The following is a 14,983-nucleotide window of genomic DNA, read 5'->3' as shown; positions in this document are numbered from 1 at the left end:
GACGATATGCTCCTGGTCAGATGCGCAGACGTGATTGCGTCATCAAATCAGCCGGATCGCCCAAATAGTAAATAGCAAGTAGCATCGTAACGAACAATCCGATACTGTAATAGACTTGCAAGCCCGTGACGCCCGCTCCACCTCAACATCGCTCTCTGAAATTGATGCCAATTCGGACATCATCGTCAATACAAACGGCGGCTAGCGTTCAATCACATCGGCCTGACAGCCGGCGAAGAGCTGAACTTTGCTACTTTCGATCGCCGGTGCAGAGCACGACGGGATGAACTCGCTCACACCCGCAGAGCGGATCAAGCTAGAGCAAGAAAGGCTCAGCAGGCAGAAGAGGAGGAATGAGGAGCTCGATTCTCCAGATGTCAAGCAGAAGGATTCTGCGGAAAAGTCGGTCAAGAGGATCAAGATCGGTAGTACGGGGATCGCCGACAACGAGATTATCGAGATATCTGACGACGACGACGACGACGACAAGCATGCATCCACTGGATCAAAAGCGCAGGCATCAACTTCAAGAGCGGTGATTAGCAAGGCTAGTGATCACGGAACAATGTTTTGGGAAGGGGAAAGCAGGTCTGTGCGAAATCAGTTGGTGTCAAATCCCGCGAAGACGTTTAGCCTCGAGGAGATCGTTGGAGAAGTGAGTCAGCTCGTCTTTCGTCTGTCGATCAAAGCTCGTATGCCTCGTCTGAACAATTCTTTGTTTCCAGAAATCGGAGCTCGAGCTCGTCGTCGCCGCTTCCTTCTGCTGGGAGATGGACTGGTTCACGCAACACCTGCCTGATCCGGCGGAAGTACCAACCGTGATCCTCACTCAACCTACAGGCGATTACAATGGACGGGTGAAAGAGGCAGACGAGTATACGGAGGGTTTCAAGCTAGGTGTGTTGATGATTCATTTATCCTTGACTCTTCTTTACTCCGCACCTGCGAGCGTTACGTTACTGACCGGGAGATGTGCCCACCCGGCTCATACAGCCTCAGTCGTCTCTTTCGCTTTCCTGCCAGGAGGATTCGGTTGTCAGCACATGAAGTTTCTACTTCTGTTTTACAAGACTGGAAGACTCCGGGTGGTTATTACAAGCGCCAACATGCGATCAGCCGACTGGTACATCATGGACAACGTACGCGATCTTGATGTCGACGAAGAACACTAGAGACGAACCCGCTAAACATGGAATTTGCAGACGGTCTTTGTGCAGGATGTTATGAGACAGTCTACATCGCGAGATGCAGCCATGTTCCCGCATTCCTGGCCTACCCAGTTTGAAAAGCTCTTCCAAAACACTCGTATGGCCCAAGCGTTCGAACATTTACGGCGACATCACGGAAAGCGACAGAGCGCGATTTTAGCCTCGGCGAGTGATCGTTCCTCTTTCTTCTTGCATCAATGGGACTGGACACGAGTGAAATCGATCCTGGTGATGAGTCTACCTGGTTCGCATGGAGAGGGAGAGAAACTCGGCATGGTCAGCGTCGCGGTACAGCTTCGAGACAAGGGCTGGATTCCTTCGCCGAACGAGACTACGTTTGCGGAATATCAAGTAAGTTCCGAGTCGGTGGTCAGATACATGATGAGGGCTCGACTTATCCATTTCCGTTGCCATAGAGTTCTAGTCTCTGCAAGTTGACGCCTAAATGGGCGTATCACTTTCATGCTTGCTTGAGCGGAAAGCCTATGGCCGAGATTGCAAAGATGAAAATTCCGTCAAAGCTCACAGCAGCGGAGCCGCCTATCAAGGTCCTCTACCCAACTTTGAAGACGGTAGATGATACACTGCTTGGAAGAGAGGGAGGGGGGAGCATGTTCTGTACTCCGTCGCATTTCACAACGGAAACACGGCCGTACTTTGCGGATAGCGTTTGCAAGTACGGTAGTCTGCTCATGCATACCAAGGTCCGTTCGAGAGTACATGTCCCTCGATTGTGCGAAGGTGCGTCGCTAAACACAAGGACTTCTCGCCATCCTGCGCTCTCAGATGATCCTTTGCATGTTCCGGCGTTCGAATCAAGTATCGCTTCAGACTCACACCTCTGTAGGGGACAGTTCCAGCAACCCGACGGCTGGTGCAATCGGAGGATGGGCTTACGTAGCCGGGTCTCACAACCTCTCGCAAGCCGCTTGGGTGAGTTCAGAGCGTATACGAGCAGATTCGTGTCAGGGCCGTGGAGAACTCACGAAACTCTGCGACACAGGGTCATCTCTCGTTCCCTCAAGGAAATGCGAAAATATAGTATGTGATGGCGGAGACTAGCCATGATGATACTACGTTTTAATCGATTCGATATACAGCATCAAAAATTACGAATTGGGGGTCATCTTACCTCTTCCGCAACATGATCTGGGCAGAGCTGCAGACCAGCTTGCTACATGGAAGCGTCCTGCGCGACTCTACGCAGCCAACGACGAGCCATTTGTGAGTACATGAGCATTGCGCTGGGACTGCACATCGGTCTGACGAATCGCCGCAGATGCAGACCGTACACCTCCAGTCTCAATGAGATGGGAAGACGAATCATAACGACCGAATGACTATTGAATCAGCAGACCACGAAGAACAGAACGATCCCTGCAATGATTTTCAAGTAGCCAGATACCCTCGACTGAGCTCAACATCCTTGGAAAGCCCTACAATACCATATGAACTAGAAAATAACGAGACTGCATGTATATGGAAATGCTTTGCGTAACCTTACACCTCCCAGTATCGAGGTTGTCCTCGGCCTCGACCTCGATTTGGCAAAGAATTCCGATTGCTTTGCGCATCGTTCGCCCAATCCCGCCTAGATTCTCGATGATCGCCATCCCACGCTTGCTCTCGCGTATCCCGTCCGACCTCGCCCGCCCAGCCCCGTACCGCTTCCCTCCGCCTTCTTGCCTCCCTGACTTCTTGTGCATTCCACATGTCGCTGTATTCGTTACCGCCGCCGGCAACTGTGCTGGGCGTAGCCGAGAGGCTTGCAGCAGCTTGTTTGCGTTTCGCCTCGTTGATGAGCGCGAGAGCCCGTGAGCGTTCACTGCTCTCCCTCGCTATCCTCGCTGCTGATGGGTCCGTAGGAGCTGCGGGTATCGTTCTCTGATGTCGCTCATAGATAGGGTTCGCTTTCTTTTGCGATGTCGAAAGGGCAGATTGTACCAGCATGAGCGGGTCATTCCGTATCTTGCTCGCTTCCTCTTTACGTCTGTCGGGTCGATGGAATGGAATAAGAGTGATGAGCATGCGGGCCTAGGACAAAGCTCATTACAAGCCTCGAACTCACTTTCGACTCTCCCGCTTGCGCTGTGAATCCTTGTCTTCGCTCTTTTCCTCGTGGCGTTTTAGATCGGCATCGGCGTACCACGGCTTGGTCTCCCTTTCTGGTCGATTCAGGTACATGGTAGTCGGATCATCGTCCTGGATTTGATCCGGAGTGGGCTTGGGCTTGTTGAGCATGACTGCACCGGGTATCGAGGCTGTCTATTGGTATTCCGGACAACAAAGTCATATCAGCAGCAGTACTTATGACACGCAGTCTTGTGGCATCACTTACGTCCTTTTCTAATCCTGCCCAAAAATTGATGTGCTTTCCGGTCCCTCCGATCTCCGCATGCTCGTCTGGATTTGTCCTGCCAAGCTCTTGATCCCTCGCCCTCTTCTCTGATTCCTTGATTGCCCGTTTCTCTGCCTTTCGCTTCTCAACATCAGGCCAGTCAAACTCCAGCCTCGCTCGTTCGCTCCTCGCATCTTTGCGTATACGATCTTCTGCCGATTCGTCCTTGTTCTTGCGATGCCGAATGAGCAGCTTCGAAGGCTCAGAAGGCATCAGAGAGGAGCTGGAAGCTTGAGCATTTGTGTTTATAGAGTCTGGGCGCTGGCGAAGAAATCCGAGACGAGCGGCTTGATCCTGAAGACACGGATCGATCACTGCTAATCAGCCAACACGGAAGCACGGCTCAGCTTGCTGTGCTCCGACCTACTGCTTGCAGCATCTCCCGCTCCTGCTCGGCCTCCAATACTGCCGCCTTCTCCTCATCTTTACGGACCTTCTCCTTATTCTTCTCGAGATACGGATGGTAAGACTTGTGTCTGAGGGTATGAAGCGAGGCGTCAACGCTGAAGAGGTTTCGATTGCAGTCGCGACGTCAGGTTGTGCTTACTGCAAGATTTGTAGTCGCGGCATAGCTAATCAGGTATTCTAGAAGATGACCTCTTCCTTTGGCAGTCTATCGTTTATGTGTTAGCTAGGCGATGCAGAGCAAGCCATGTAGCTCTAGTTATGAATAGTGTAGTACAAAGTAGTCGGATTTGCAGATCGAGGAGATCTAGTGACCCGCTCATGCACTTCTGATCGAAGATGCGCGGACATGGCCGAAGATGTCATCCCACGAGTTCACCACTTCCACACCAACGAACAGAGACGGTGTCTCGATGTCCAACGACAGCAGACTTTCAGACTGGTAATACACCGTCCGCTGACAGACGAAAACCACACTCGTGTGTTCAACAATACAACGTAATCGGCGGGCGAATCTAGCTTAAATCGAACATTATACATTCCGAGCAACCGCTCGATCATTATCGGTCGAGATCCATCCCTTGCTCGCTGTCCCCGGTGCCATGACCATGCAAGTGTTGGCCGTTCCCCTCGAATATCTCTTGAAACTTGATGAGGTCTCTCGTAAGGTCGTCCATCATCTGCATGCTCTTGCTGACCGGTACGTGGCCGGTGGCGGATGGACCGTTCGGGACCGTCCCCAAATCGGCATGCTGCGGTTCGAGAGCGAGCCCATCAAGCCCGAGCATCCTGGCCCGCTCACCACGAGCGACCTCCTCCACCTGGATCCTACCGACGTATTCCAGAACGGACCTGACGCGTTTCTTCATCTCGCCGACTGTCATACGCTTGCCAGGATACTTGACCTTGGACGGTTGTTCAAAGTGAGTTTGACGTTCCTCCGACATGGGATCGGCCGCCAGAGCTGCTGCTGCAGCCTTCGGATTCGTGGGCCGCGGGGTCATTAACTCCAGAGGTTCTGGCGTCGTCGTGGGCAGTACGTGTGAGAACGCCGACAGATGATCGGGCAAACCCCATGACAAGGGTCCGATCCCGCTCGACGTTGCGGCAGGACCAGTCACAGGAGTACTAGCCCTGGCACTGGCATTCGCAAACTTGCGTGCTTCAGCTGCGGTTGGTGGTTTCTTTTGGGGTGAAGGTTGGACCTTGAGAGGGATCGGGTTGCCGGATTGTCCAGGCTTAGGTCGATACGTGTATTGATTGGGGTGCTTGGCCTTTGATGGAGCCGAAGATGAAGCGAGTCCCTTGCCGACGTCTGTACGAGCAAATCCAAGATGGATGAGCTTTGAGTCGGTCAAGCTCGAAAGTGCATGTGCATACCTTCTTCATCTTCATCCTTCTTCTTCTTACCCTTACGAGCGGCTCTATCCTCCTCGCTCTCCTCGTCTCCGTCCTCTCCTCGACTTCGCTTGGTTCCGCGCACAGATTTCTTGCTGGCTGCATCATCCGCAACATCCTCCTCGTCATCCCTTTTCGCGCGTCTCGCAGACTTCGCTTTGTCGCTCGTACTGACGGGTGCAACCGAACTCGGAGCAGGACTCCCTCTTCCTGATTCCGCCAGGCTCGCTCGGATGGCTGCCTCGTACGCCGCGTCACGAGAATTCATGGTACTTCGTTTCTTCGCGGTCGACGTCCCTGCCAAAGGCCCCGAATCCTCCGAGCTGTCCGTGCTCGTTCGTCGATTCATTGAGGGCCTCCGCTTTGAGCTCATTCCCGACGTGCTCTTTGCGCTTGGAGGTGGTTCCGTCTGATCTTGTCGCTCAGATCGAGTGTTCCCGCCGCGTTTCCGACTGTCGGCGCTCGTACCGCCCGTGTTGATAGGACTAGGCGCTCTGCCTCCTCGTTGACTTCTGCTACCATTCGAAGCTTTGTGTGTGAGGCTAGGAGGCGCTGGGGTCTTGCCCTTCTTTGCGTCGGCCCACCGTTTCGACTGAGAAGGTGGAATACGGTCAGACGTATACGTGTGATGTTGGAGGTCCGCAGGTGTAGGGGGTACGAAGGGATCGTTGCTATCAACAAGTCGGGAACTAAGTAAGAATCCTTCGAAGCGATGGCAACAACGATTGACCTACCGGTTCTTCCAACGCAACTTCATATATCTTAATAACGGCGCATGCAAGCTCGGCTGACATTCATCGCAATAGTATTCTGTAAGATTCCGCGCGTTAGTTCGAGAAGAAGAGCACCGTGGTAAACAATCCGAGACGATATAGGCTTACCATCAGGTGCCTCCTCGTCGCCCCAGATTCCAACACATGCTCCGTGTTGCCAAACATCACACCCGTCGCAAGAAATCATCATCACGTCAATATCTGTTCCGTAGATTTCGTTTGGAGTTTGTCGAGTAAAAGGGGCGATCGAAAGGACACAGTAGAAAGGGGAGCATACGGTCAAAGGCACTTTCATTCAGCCAAGCGGTACAGACGCGACTATGTGTCCTCGTGACTCGAGGAAACCACCCGACTCACCGCCCCGCTTGCAAACACACCGCGTGATGTCCCCTCCAGCTGCACCCTCCACCTCGAGCTCTTCTTCCTCCAGCACTGCAGGTTGCCGAGCGACGACAGGTTTTTCGTCTTCCAGTGCTGAAGCGTCAATCTTGCTACTCCTTCGTGTCTTTTTCACGACGTCCATATTCGGGGGTACGGCGCTGGAGGAGGATGTCGAAGGTTTCCTGCCTTGTCCTTGTCTCGAATTCGATATGGAAGACGAGGAGAGACTAGTACCAATCGAATCCTTTTTACCCGTTGATTGGCCAGTCAAGGACGGATCCAAGACCGGGTCGACCTCGTTCTTGATATCGACCTGTCCGCTGGTCGATGGATTGACATCCATATCGACATCCATGTCCATGTCAACGACCTCCTCCCGTTCGACCTCTTCCTCCTGGTCGTCCTCGTCCTCGTTGTCCATGGTAAGGATGCTACTAGCCATACTAGCCATCCTCTGCAACCTCGCTGGCCTTTCCGCGGAACTGTCAACGATCGGGTCGGCAGCATCCTCGGTTTCAGGCACTCCGGGTTGAGTTTGCGAAGGGGATTCCTCGATCGATTCGGCCTTGTCCCGAGTTGGCAAAGGCTGGTCTTTTACCTCGCCTGGCTCTTGACCCGCAATCGTATCGATAGTCTTCTTTTCCTGGATATTTGCGTTCTGCTGCCTATCGACATCGCCAACATCGCCATTATTGACGTTGACGACCGGCGACTGCGGCCCCGAACCCGCCTGCTTCTGCCCTACGCTCCTCCTCGAGGCACCCAGACTCGCCGAACTGGCTCGACCTCCGGCCATCCCGAACCCTCTCGACTGTCTCTGTCGGCGGGCATAATTGGCCCAATCTCCTTCGTCGTCCTTGTCATCGATCGCCGAGGCCGAGGCCGAGTTTGAATTCGAGTTGGAATTGGCTATTGATTCTGAACCTCGGGTCTGATCCGGTTTGGTCTCGTGGGTGACGTTGTTCAGCTGTTCGGCCGGTTTGGCATGCGTCGGCGTAGGGGTCACAGGCAGACCTCCTTCTTCCTCCATGTCTCCTTCTCCTTCCTCATCCCCATCACCATCGACCCATTCGTTCCTCAAGCTGCTCGTCGTACTGCCCTCCTTGTCTCTCCTTGAGCTGGCTCCGCCTCCACCCACACCGAGGCCAGAGTCAGAGTTTGTATTCGAGTTCGAGTTGGGGGACCGTTTGACTTTCTGTTTGGGCATCTTCGGAGGGAGGGGTGGGAAGAGGGGGTTATCGGGAGAGTTTTTAGGGAGAGGACCGATCCGCGCTCGGGTCGGGCGGCGGCGGGAGCCTGGGGCGAGGGGAGCAAGGGAGTGGCATCAGCATGTCGCTTCTCACTATCGCTGCAAGATGTTCATATGTCCAGGGGCGACTGCAACATATGACGTTCGGGACTTACCATCTTCGCCGTCCCCGTCGGCACTGGCCGGGGCGGGAGGGTTGTTCATGCTGGATCGACGAGAGTCCATGTTGTGTGTTCAAGCGTCTTGCTGCGATTTGATGTAATCGAGCTCGTTCTTGTGACCGATACTGCAGTGGAGGATGTTACAGATAAGGACGACGAGTTGAACAGTGCCCGTATGTGGCTCGGCGACTCAGCGACGAGATCGTTGGTAACGGTCGATGGATCGATGTCGATGTGGATGGGATGGATCAGCTGATCCGCCAGGTTTTCGCGGCCACACAGTGCAGTTCTGTGACGGGCACAAGTCGTGAGTGGCTGGTGATCTAGTGATCTAGTGAGCGAGGGCGAGGGAGGATTCCATCTCGTTAGCTCGTGTGTGTGCGATGGTTGTCTGCTGGTAGCTGCTTCTGTTCAGGATTTCGACGGGGACACCCGCTGCTGCTCCTCCCCTCCCCCCGCTCTGCCGGCATGGGGAGGGCACCTTGCGGATATAAATATCGACGATCAGCTTCCGCCCCCCTCACACCTCCCCTCCCCCCCGATACGGGCAACCATCATATCGTCATCGTCCATCATCATATCGCCTCGCAACCACGATCTACCAAGTGTCACCATAAGCAGCAACCAGACCACACAGCTACATACAAAGACCTTCACATACGCAAGATGAAGCTCTCCATCTTTTCCTCGCTCCCCTTGCTCGCTTTCCCTCTCGCGGCCATCGCCGCCCCCAGCCCCAACATGGCCGGTCTCGTCGGATGGGCCGCCGACAAGCTCGTCTCGGATGGTGAGATGAGGACGATGGACAGTTGGCGTTATGTCGATTGTGGTGAGTCCGCCGCAATCGCACGTGATAACGTCGTCTAGTTTGCTTACATGCGGATGGCTCTTTGTTTGTGATATGGGTAGGATCGGCTTCGGATGTCATGTGAGTCATGACCCCCACGCCTCCTCATTCCGCCTCCCTTTATCTACCCACCTACCGTCTGCAACTTGCTTCCTGGATACTGAAAAACAACAATATACATTCTTTACCTGATAGCCAACTCAAATCCTTGACCGTCAAGCCCGACCCTCCTCGACCCGGTGAGACGCTCGAAATCACCGCCAAGGCCGACGTGCTCGAGACCATCAAGGTGGGTTCTGTCTCACCAAGCATCTGCTGACTACATTCTCAGAATGGGACTGATGCGATTGTTAAATCTTTTCCAAACCGTTCAATCTGCACCTTGATGCGACCCGACAGGACGGAGCTTACGCTGACGTCGTCGTCAAGCTTGGATTGATCAAGTTGCTCCAGAAGCAGTTCGACGTCTGTGAAGAAGCGTGAGTGTTCGGCTATTTCTCCTAGTTCATCCTACACCATGACTGACACAAAATGTCTCAATGTACCATTTTGAAACCGACATTTTGTAGTGTCAACGCCAACGCCACCGTCCAGTGCCCCGTCGCCCCCGGATCATACGAGGTCGTCCAAAGCGTCGAGTTGCCCAAAGAGATTCCTCACGGTGAGTAAAGCCCCTTTAGATTCGTGGGGGACTTTGGTCTGACCCCGTATCATGCTTGGGAAACGTTCGCAGCCAAGTTCCAGGTCCAGCTCCGAGGGTACAACTACGACGATGCGGACATGATTTGCGCCGACATCTTCATCGACTTTATGAAAGGCAGGCCTGGATCGGCTTGAGCACAGAGTCTGGTTCATAGGAACTGAAAGGAAGAAGGACCGGCTCGGCTCGCCTTCTTGTCTCCCCTGATCAGTCATGGAAGATTTGTAGAATTCGGAAAGACATCTCGGAACCACGCGGCGTGATCGTAGCTCATTCAATCCCCCGAACGAGCTTGATTTCGCCGTCAAATTAGTATATGCAACTGTTGTCGATCATCAACCTCGTCTGTCTCAAGTCATCTATCTAGTCTCGGCCCATGTCATTTGTGAAACGTGAATATGCGATTGACCCATACCTTTGCACCATTGTACCTCTTGGGGTGCTCCTTAAGGTCGCGTGCTTCGGGTTCTCACGCGCGTCAAATCTTTCGAGACCCCGTTCAGTCTCAGAGGTCGAAGTGAAGTTCGAGCTGCTTTTGTCGATCGAACATGTCTTGCTAATTGCTAACATTACGACAACATAACAGCTATTAGCGACCCAAAACTAAAGAAAAGAACCCTAGACGAGTTCACCCCAACCCTCTTTTGACGCAAAAAAAACCGATCTCGATACGAAAGATGCCCAGTTCAACCAGCGCCGTCGCTCCCAAGTCTACGGAATCTTGGCATGCTCCCAGCTTTCGACCGGAGGACATCAACGCCTTGATCTCTGGTGTCGGTTAGTACACGATGTTCTTGCCAGTGGGCATACAAGGAACAGATGGCTGACGCAGAGTGACCTTGTTCGTGGCTAGACCGATACAACCCGCACAACGTCTCGCTCTTGGAGGACTACCTCGACGTCCAGATCAAGGACGGTCAACACGACTGCTTCGCCAACTTGGCCATCCTCAAACTCTACCAATTCAACCCCAACATGTCCAACGCCAAGGTCGTCATCGACATCCTCCTCCTCGCGCTCGTCTCCACCCCGACGATCGACTCGCCCGACTTTTCGCTCGCCCAGTCCTTGGCGCTGGATCGACCGAGTCAGGCGATGCTGAAGCAGCAAAACTATGACGACGAGGACGATGCGGCAGGGCATGTGGATGAGATCGAGACGGTCATGCCGTACTTGCAAAAGCTGTGGGCGTTGTTGAAGGAGTGCAAGTTTAGAGAATTCTGGAACGTCTGGAAGTCGGACAAGAGCGATGGGGCTGAAGGTGAGCAGTAGACAAGGTCCTTAAGATTTACGATGCGCGGTGGACTAATACATTATTTATTTACTCACAGTTATCCGAAGCCAATACCTCCCCAACCACAACCACGCCGTCTCCTCCCTGCGTCTCCTGATCGCTACGACCATCGCCAGCTCGTTCTCCTCCATCCAGACCTCGCGTCTGCAAAAGTGGCTCGATCTCGACTCTGCTAACGAGGTCAGCTCGTTTGTGGAGGGTCTGAACGGATGGACCGTCCAGGGAGATTCCGTCAAGATCGAGGGTAATGGGGATAACGATGTCAAGGCCGGGGTTGTCAAGGAGCAGGTCGAGCTGAGTCGTGAGTCGCGGTGGACCGATTAGGTCGGTTCTAGAGCAAGGTCAACTGATGCCGACGATCTTATGTCATTGCAGAGTTGACGAGGTTGATCTCGGTCGCTGCGCAGTAAGGTAGTCGCAGGCCAAAGAGAGGGTCAGAGGAGATGGGGTTTTCTGGGCTGCCCGCCCTTTTTGCTTTTCGCATTGTCTCGACGTGTAATTGGAGCATATCGTATACAACCAATAGATCGAAACCGCTGGAAATGGCTATGCAGAGCGAGGCTGAAGACGAATGCATCTTTGGCCGATCGAGTCGAAACGGGCCACGGGAAGCGTCTAGCTGGCACGATGACGGGGGCATCACGGATGATCGCCAGCCTGCCTCGAAATCTGCCGGTGCCTACGATATATCGATTCCCTTCATACTCTATACAGCGGGCTGATCGATTCGTCGACATGGCAGACCTGACGCTCACTTTAGCCATGAGCTTTGATTGTGCAGTGATATCGATGCATGGAAATATGAGGAAGAGCGACTCGTTCAATGCGATCAGTACGAGGCTAGGCTGGAAGGGTCGAATATGGTTTGGTTCTAGTCAACCTCGATGGAAGGTAGACCCTGATACATGTGAGCTCGACCGGAGGTCGCGAATGGGGGCGCGGAGTCAAGCGCGGCTGGATCTCATGGCACGCCTAGTAGGTGTGGTGCCTTGGGGGGTGAGCGATGAGCGAAGGATACTGTGCCAACGAATCTGACAAAGGCATGTGCGAAGGCGAAGAGTGCAAGTGACGTTGAGGGTTGAAGAATGGAGAATGTTGGTCAAAGGTGAAGGGGAAGATTTTTGCCGAGGGTGAGTAAGCTGCTGACTTGGCGAATTTTCTGAGCCGGCCGAAATTGGCCTGCCGGGGTGTTGGGGGAGCGATCGTCCAGGGGGGCGATGTTCACGTGAAAACTGACGGTGGGATTCCGAAGAGTCATGTCTCAGGACTTTCTGGATCACCAAGAAGGAAAGCACGTGAAGAGCGGACCAAGAAAGCCGTCCTGGGTGGCGAGATAATTCAGAAAAGGCCGAAAAAGACGTGATTCGGGTGACAGGGTTGTCTGGCGTGTGAGGCCTGAACGGCGCGGTGAAAGTGTGTTGGGATTCGCGGTGTGGGTCCTCATGAGTCTCAAGATGCCCAGCGCGATGAGCGGACCAAGTCCCCGGAGGATCTGGAGGGCTCTCCCTGAGCGGACACGCGGGCCAGGATGTGAGCGTTCCGGTCGGATCTGGAGCAAAGATCTCGAGGCGAGCGCTCTACCGAGGCCTGGTGGTGCTCTATACAGTATGTCCCATCAGTACACCAAGGTAGGGGATGTCTGAGCATGTTTTCTGAGCCGGCCGAAATTGGCCTGCCGGGGTGTTGGGGGAGCGATCGTCGAGGGGGGCGATGTTCACGTGAAAACTGACGGTGGGATTCCAACGAGTCATGTCTCAGGACTTTCTGGATCACCAAGAAGGAAAGCACGTGAAGAGCGGACCAAGAAAGCCGTCCTGGGTGGCGAGATAATTCAGAAAAGGCCGAAAAAGACGTGATTCGGGTGACAGGGTTGTCTGGCGTGTGAGGCCTGAACGGCGCGGTGAAAGTGTGTTGGGATTCGCGGTGTGGGTCCTCATGAGTCTCAAGATGCCCAGCGCGATGAGCGGACCAAGTCCCCGGAGGATCTGGAGGGCTCTCCCTGAGCGGACACGCGGGCCAGGATGTGAGCGTTCCGGTCGGATCTGGAGCAAAGTTCTCGAGGCGAGCGCTCTACCGAGGCCTGGTGGTGCTCTATACAGTATGTCCCATCAGTACACCAAGGTAGGGGATGTCTGAGCATGTTTTCTGAGCCGGCCGAAATTGGCCTGCCGGGGTGTTGGGGGAGCGATCGTCCAGGGGGGCGATGTTCACGTGAAAACTGACGGTGGGATTCCGAAGAGTCATGTCTCAGGACTTTCTGGATCACCAAGAAGGAAAGCACGTGAAGAGCGGACCAAGAAAGCCGTCCTGGGTGGCGAGATAATTCAGAAAAGGCCGAAAAAGACGTGATTCGGGTGACAGGGTTGTCTGGCGTGTGAGGCCTGAACGGCGCGGTGAAAGTGTGTTGGGATTCGCGGTGTGGGTCCTCATGAGTCTCAAGATGCCCAGCGCGATGAGCGGACCAAGTCCCCGGAGGATCTGGAGGGCTCTCCCTGAGCGGACACGCGGGCCAGGATGTGAGCGTTCCGGTCGGATCTGGAGCAAAGATCTCGAGGCGAGCGCTCTACCGAGGCCTGGTGGTGCTCTATACAGTATGTCCCATCAGTACACCAAGGTAGGGGATGTCTGAGCATGTTTTCTGAGCCGGCCGAAATTGGCCTGCCGGGGTGTTGGGGGAGCGATCGTCGAGGGGGGCGATGTTCACGTGAAAACTGACGGTGGGATTCCAACGAGTCATGTCTCAGGACTTTCTGGATCACCAAGAAGGAAAGCACGTGAAGAGCGGACCAAGAAAGCCGTCCTGGGTGGCGAGATAATTCAGAAAAGGCCGAAAAAGACGTGATTCGGGTGACAGGGTTGTCTGGCGTGTGAGGCCTGAACGGCGCGGTGAAAGTGTGTTGGGATTCGCGGTGTGGGTCCTCATGAGTCTCAAGATGCCCAGCGCGATGAGCGGACCAAGTCCCCGGAGGATCTGGAGGGCTCTCCCTGAGCGGACACGCGGGCCAGGATGTGAGCGTTCCGGTCGGATCTGGAGCAAAGATCTCGAGGCGAGCGCTCTACCGAGGCCTGGTGGTGCTCTATACAGTATGTCCCATCAGTACACCAAGGTAGGGGATGTCTGAGCATGTTTTCTGAGCCGGCCGAAATTGGCCTGCCGGGGTGTTGGGGGAGCGATCGTCGAGGGGGGCGATGTTCACGTGAAAACTGACGGTGGGATTCCAACGAGTCATGTCTCAGGACTTTCTGGATCACCAAGAAGGAAAGCACGTGAAGAGCGGACCAAGAAAGCCGTCCTGGGTGGCGAGATAATTCAGAAAAGGCCGAAAAAGACGTGATTCGGGTGACAGGGTTGTCTGGCGTGTGAGGCCTGAACGGCGCGGTGAAAGTGTGTTGGGATTCGCGGTGTGGGTCCTCATGAGTCTCAAGATGCCCAGCGCGATGAGCGGACCAAGTCCCCGGAGGATCTGGAGGGCTCTCCCTGAGCGGACACGCGGGCCAGGATGTGAGCGTTCCGGTCGGATCTGGAGCAAAGATCTCGAGGCGAGCGCTCTACCGAGGCCTGGTGGTGCTCTATACAGTATGTCCCATCAGTACACCAAGGTAGGGGATGTCTGAGCATGTTTTCTGAGCCGGCCGAAATTGGCCTGCCGGGGTGTTGGGGGAGCGATCGTCCAGGGGGGCGATGTTCACGTGAAAACTGACGGTGGGATTCCGAACGAGTCATGTCTCAGGACTTTCTGGATCACCAAGAAGGAAAGCACGTGAAGAGCGGACCAAGAAAGCCGTCCTGGGTGGCGAGATAATTCAGAAAAGGCCGAAAAAGACGTGATTCGGGTGACAGGGTTGTCTGGCGTGTGAGGCCTGAACGGCGCGGTGAAAGTGTGTTGGGATTCGCGGTGTGGGTCCTCATGAGTCTCAAGATGCCCAGCGCGATGAGCGGACCAAGTCCCCGGAGGATCTGGAGGGCTCTCCCTGAGCGGACACGCGGGCCAGGATGTGAGCGTTCCGGTCGGATCTGGAGCAAAGATCTCGAGGCGAGCGCTCTACCGAGGCCTGGTGGTGCTCTATACAGTATGTCCCATCAGTACACCAAGGTAGGGGATGTCTGAGCATGTTTTCTGAGCCGGCCGAAATTGGCCTGCCGGGGTGTTGGGGGAGCGATCGTCCAG

General features: G+C 54.6%; 5 protein-coding genes across 5 annotated transcripts; 3 read left to right on the top strand and 2 right to left on the bottom strand.

Annotated features, from left to right (window-relative positions):
* Position 1: 1 nt before the first annotated feature.
* Positions 2-2,613, top strand: HD553DRAFT_185407 (tyrosyl-DNA phosphodiesterase-domain-containing protein). Its single transcript, XM_046176983.1, has 9 exons — positions 2-655; positions 726-897; positions 994-1,139; positions 1,203-1,559; positions 1,625-1,912; positions 1,995-2,141; positions 2,212-2,249; positions 2,309-2,432; positions 2,488-2,613. The coding sequence occupies exons 1-9, from the start codon at positions 284-286 to the stop codon at positions 2,515-2,517; spliced, it is 1,674 nt and encodes a 557-aa protein (XP_046038424.1). The 5' UTR covers positions 2-283; the 3' UTR covers positions 2,518-2,613.
* HD553DRAFT_185418 (uncharacterized protein) lies at positions 2,509-4,292 on the bottom strand. Its single transcript, XM_046176984.1, has 5 exons — positions 4,154-4,292; positions 3,974-4,082; positions 3,547-3,900; positions 3,277-3,473; positions 2,509-3,198 (listed from the first exon to the last, which is right to left on the bottom strand). Exons 1-5 carry the CDS (start codon positions 4,174-4,176, stop codon positions 2,709-2,711), a joined length of 1,173 nt encoding a protein of 390 aa, XP_046038423.1. The 5' UTR covers positions 4,177-4,292; the 3' UTR covers positions 2,509-2,708.
* Positions 4,293-4,344: 52 nt separating this feature from the next.
* Positions 4,345-8,354, bottom strand: HD553DRAFT_348557 (uncharacterized protein). Its single transcript, XM_046183391.1, has 6 exons — positions 7,968-8,354; positions 6,540-7,859; positions 6,291-6,383; positions 6,144-6,219; positions 5,392-6,080; positions 4,345-5,326 (listed from the first exon to the last, which is right to left on the bottom strand). Exons 1-6 carry the CDS (start codon positions 8,035-8,037, stop codon positions 4,572-4,574), a joined length of 3,003 nt encoding a protein of 1,000 aa, XP_046038422.1. The 5' UTR covers positions 8,038-8,354; the 3' UTR covers positions 4,345-4,571.
* A 171-nt stretch (positions 8,355-8,525) lies between these two features.
* HD553DRAFT_307094 (ML domain-containing protein) lies at positions 8,526-9,940 on the top strand. The gene is made up of 6 exons (XM_046179384.1): positions 8,526-8,802; positions 8,883-8,901; positions 9,016-9,109; positions 9,220-9,299; positions 9,390-9,481; positions 9,554-9,940. The coding sequence occupies exons 1-6, from the start codon at positions 8,640-8,642 to the stop codon at positions 9,655-9,657; spliced, it is 552 nt and encodes a 183-aa protein (XP_046038421.1). The 5' UTR covers positions 8,526-8,639; the 3' UTR covers positions 9,658-9,940.
* A 257-nt stretch (positions 9,941-10,197) lies between these two features.
* Positions 10,198-11,138, top strand: HD553DRAFT_269360 (armadillo-type protein; the record flags this gene model as incomplete). The annotated part of the gene is made up of 3 exons (XM_046177614.1): positions 10,198-10,297; positions 10,374-10,781; positions 10,852-11,138. 3 exons carry the CDS (start codon positions 10,198-10,200, stop codon positions 11,136-11,138), a joined length of 795 nt encoding a protein of 264 aa, XP_046038420.1.
* Between the last annotated feature and the right edge of the window lie 3,845 nt (positions 11,139-14,983).

The sequence above is a fragment of the Filobasidium floriforme genome, assembly GCF_021052385.1.
Source record: "Filobasidium floriforme strain CBS 6241 chromosome Unknown HD553scaffold_5, whole genome shotgun sequence".
NCBI classification, from domain to species: Eukaryota; Fungi; Basidiomycota; class Tremellomycetes; order Filobasidiales; family Filobasidiaceae; genus Filobasidium; species Filobasidium floriforme.
The sequence above is the reverse complement of the archived record's forward strand: the minus strand, read 5'-3'. Positions and strand labels throughout refer to the sequence as shown.

Excerpts from the sequence above, each read along its gene's own strand:
- HD553DRAFT_185407 (XM_046176983.1), top strand. The coding sequence starts at position 284 with ATGAACTCGCTCACACCCGCAGAGCGGATCAAGCTAGAGCAAGAAAGG. Across the intron at positions 656-725 it reads TCGAGGAGATCGTTGGAGAA|AAATCGGAGCTCGAGCTCGT; the intron begins GTGAGTCAGCTC and ends CTTTGTTTCCAG. Across the intron at positions 2,142-2,211 it reads ACCTCTCGCAAGCCGCTTGG|GGTCATCTCTCGTTCCCTCA; the intron begins GTGAGTTCAGAG and ends TCTGCGACACAG.
- HD553DRAFT_185418 (XM_046176984.1), bottom strand. The coding sequence starts at position 4,176 with ATGCCGCGACTACAAATCTTGCA. Across the intron at positions 4,083-4,153 it reads CCGCGACTACAAATCTTGCA|ACACAAGTCTTACCATCCGT; the intron begins GTAAGCACAACC and ends TCATACCCTCAG. Across the intron at positions 3,474-3,546 it reads GGGCAGGATTAGAAAAGGAC|ACAGCCTCGATACCCGGTGC; the intron begins GTAAGTGATGCC and ends GAATACCAATAG.
- HD553DRAFT_348557 (XM_046183391.1), bottom strand. The coding sequence starts at position 8,037 with ATGGACTCTCGTCGATCCAGCATGAACAACCCTCCCGCCCCGGCCAGT. Across the intron at positions 6,384-6,539 it reads GTGTGTTTGCAAGCGGGGCG|ATATTGACGTGATGATGATT; the intron begins GTGAGTCGGGTG and ends TCTACGGAACAG. Across the intron at positions 5,327-5,391 it reads GAAGGATGAAGATGAAGAAG|ACGTCGGCAAGGGACTCGCT; the intron begins GTATGCACATGC and ends TTGCTCGTACAG.
- HD553DRAFT_307094 (XM_046179384.1), top strand. The coding sequence starts at position 8,640 with ATGAAGCTCTCCATCTTTTCCTCGCTCCCCTTGCTCGCTTTCCCTCTC. Across the intron at positions 9,110-9,219 it reads ACGTGCTCGAGACCATCAAG|GACGGAGCTTACGCTGACGT; the intron begins GTGGGTTCTGTC and ends GCGACCCGACAG. Across the intron at positions 9,482-9,553 it reads GCCCAAAGAGATTCCTCACG|CCAAGTTCCAGGTCCAGCTC; the intron begins GTGAGTAAAGCC and ends AAACGTTCGCAG.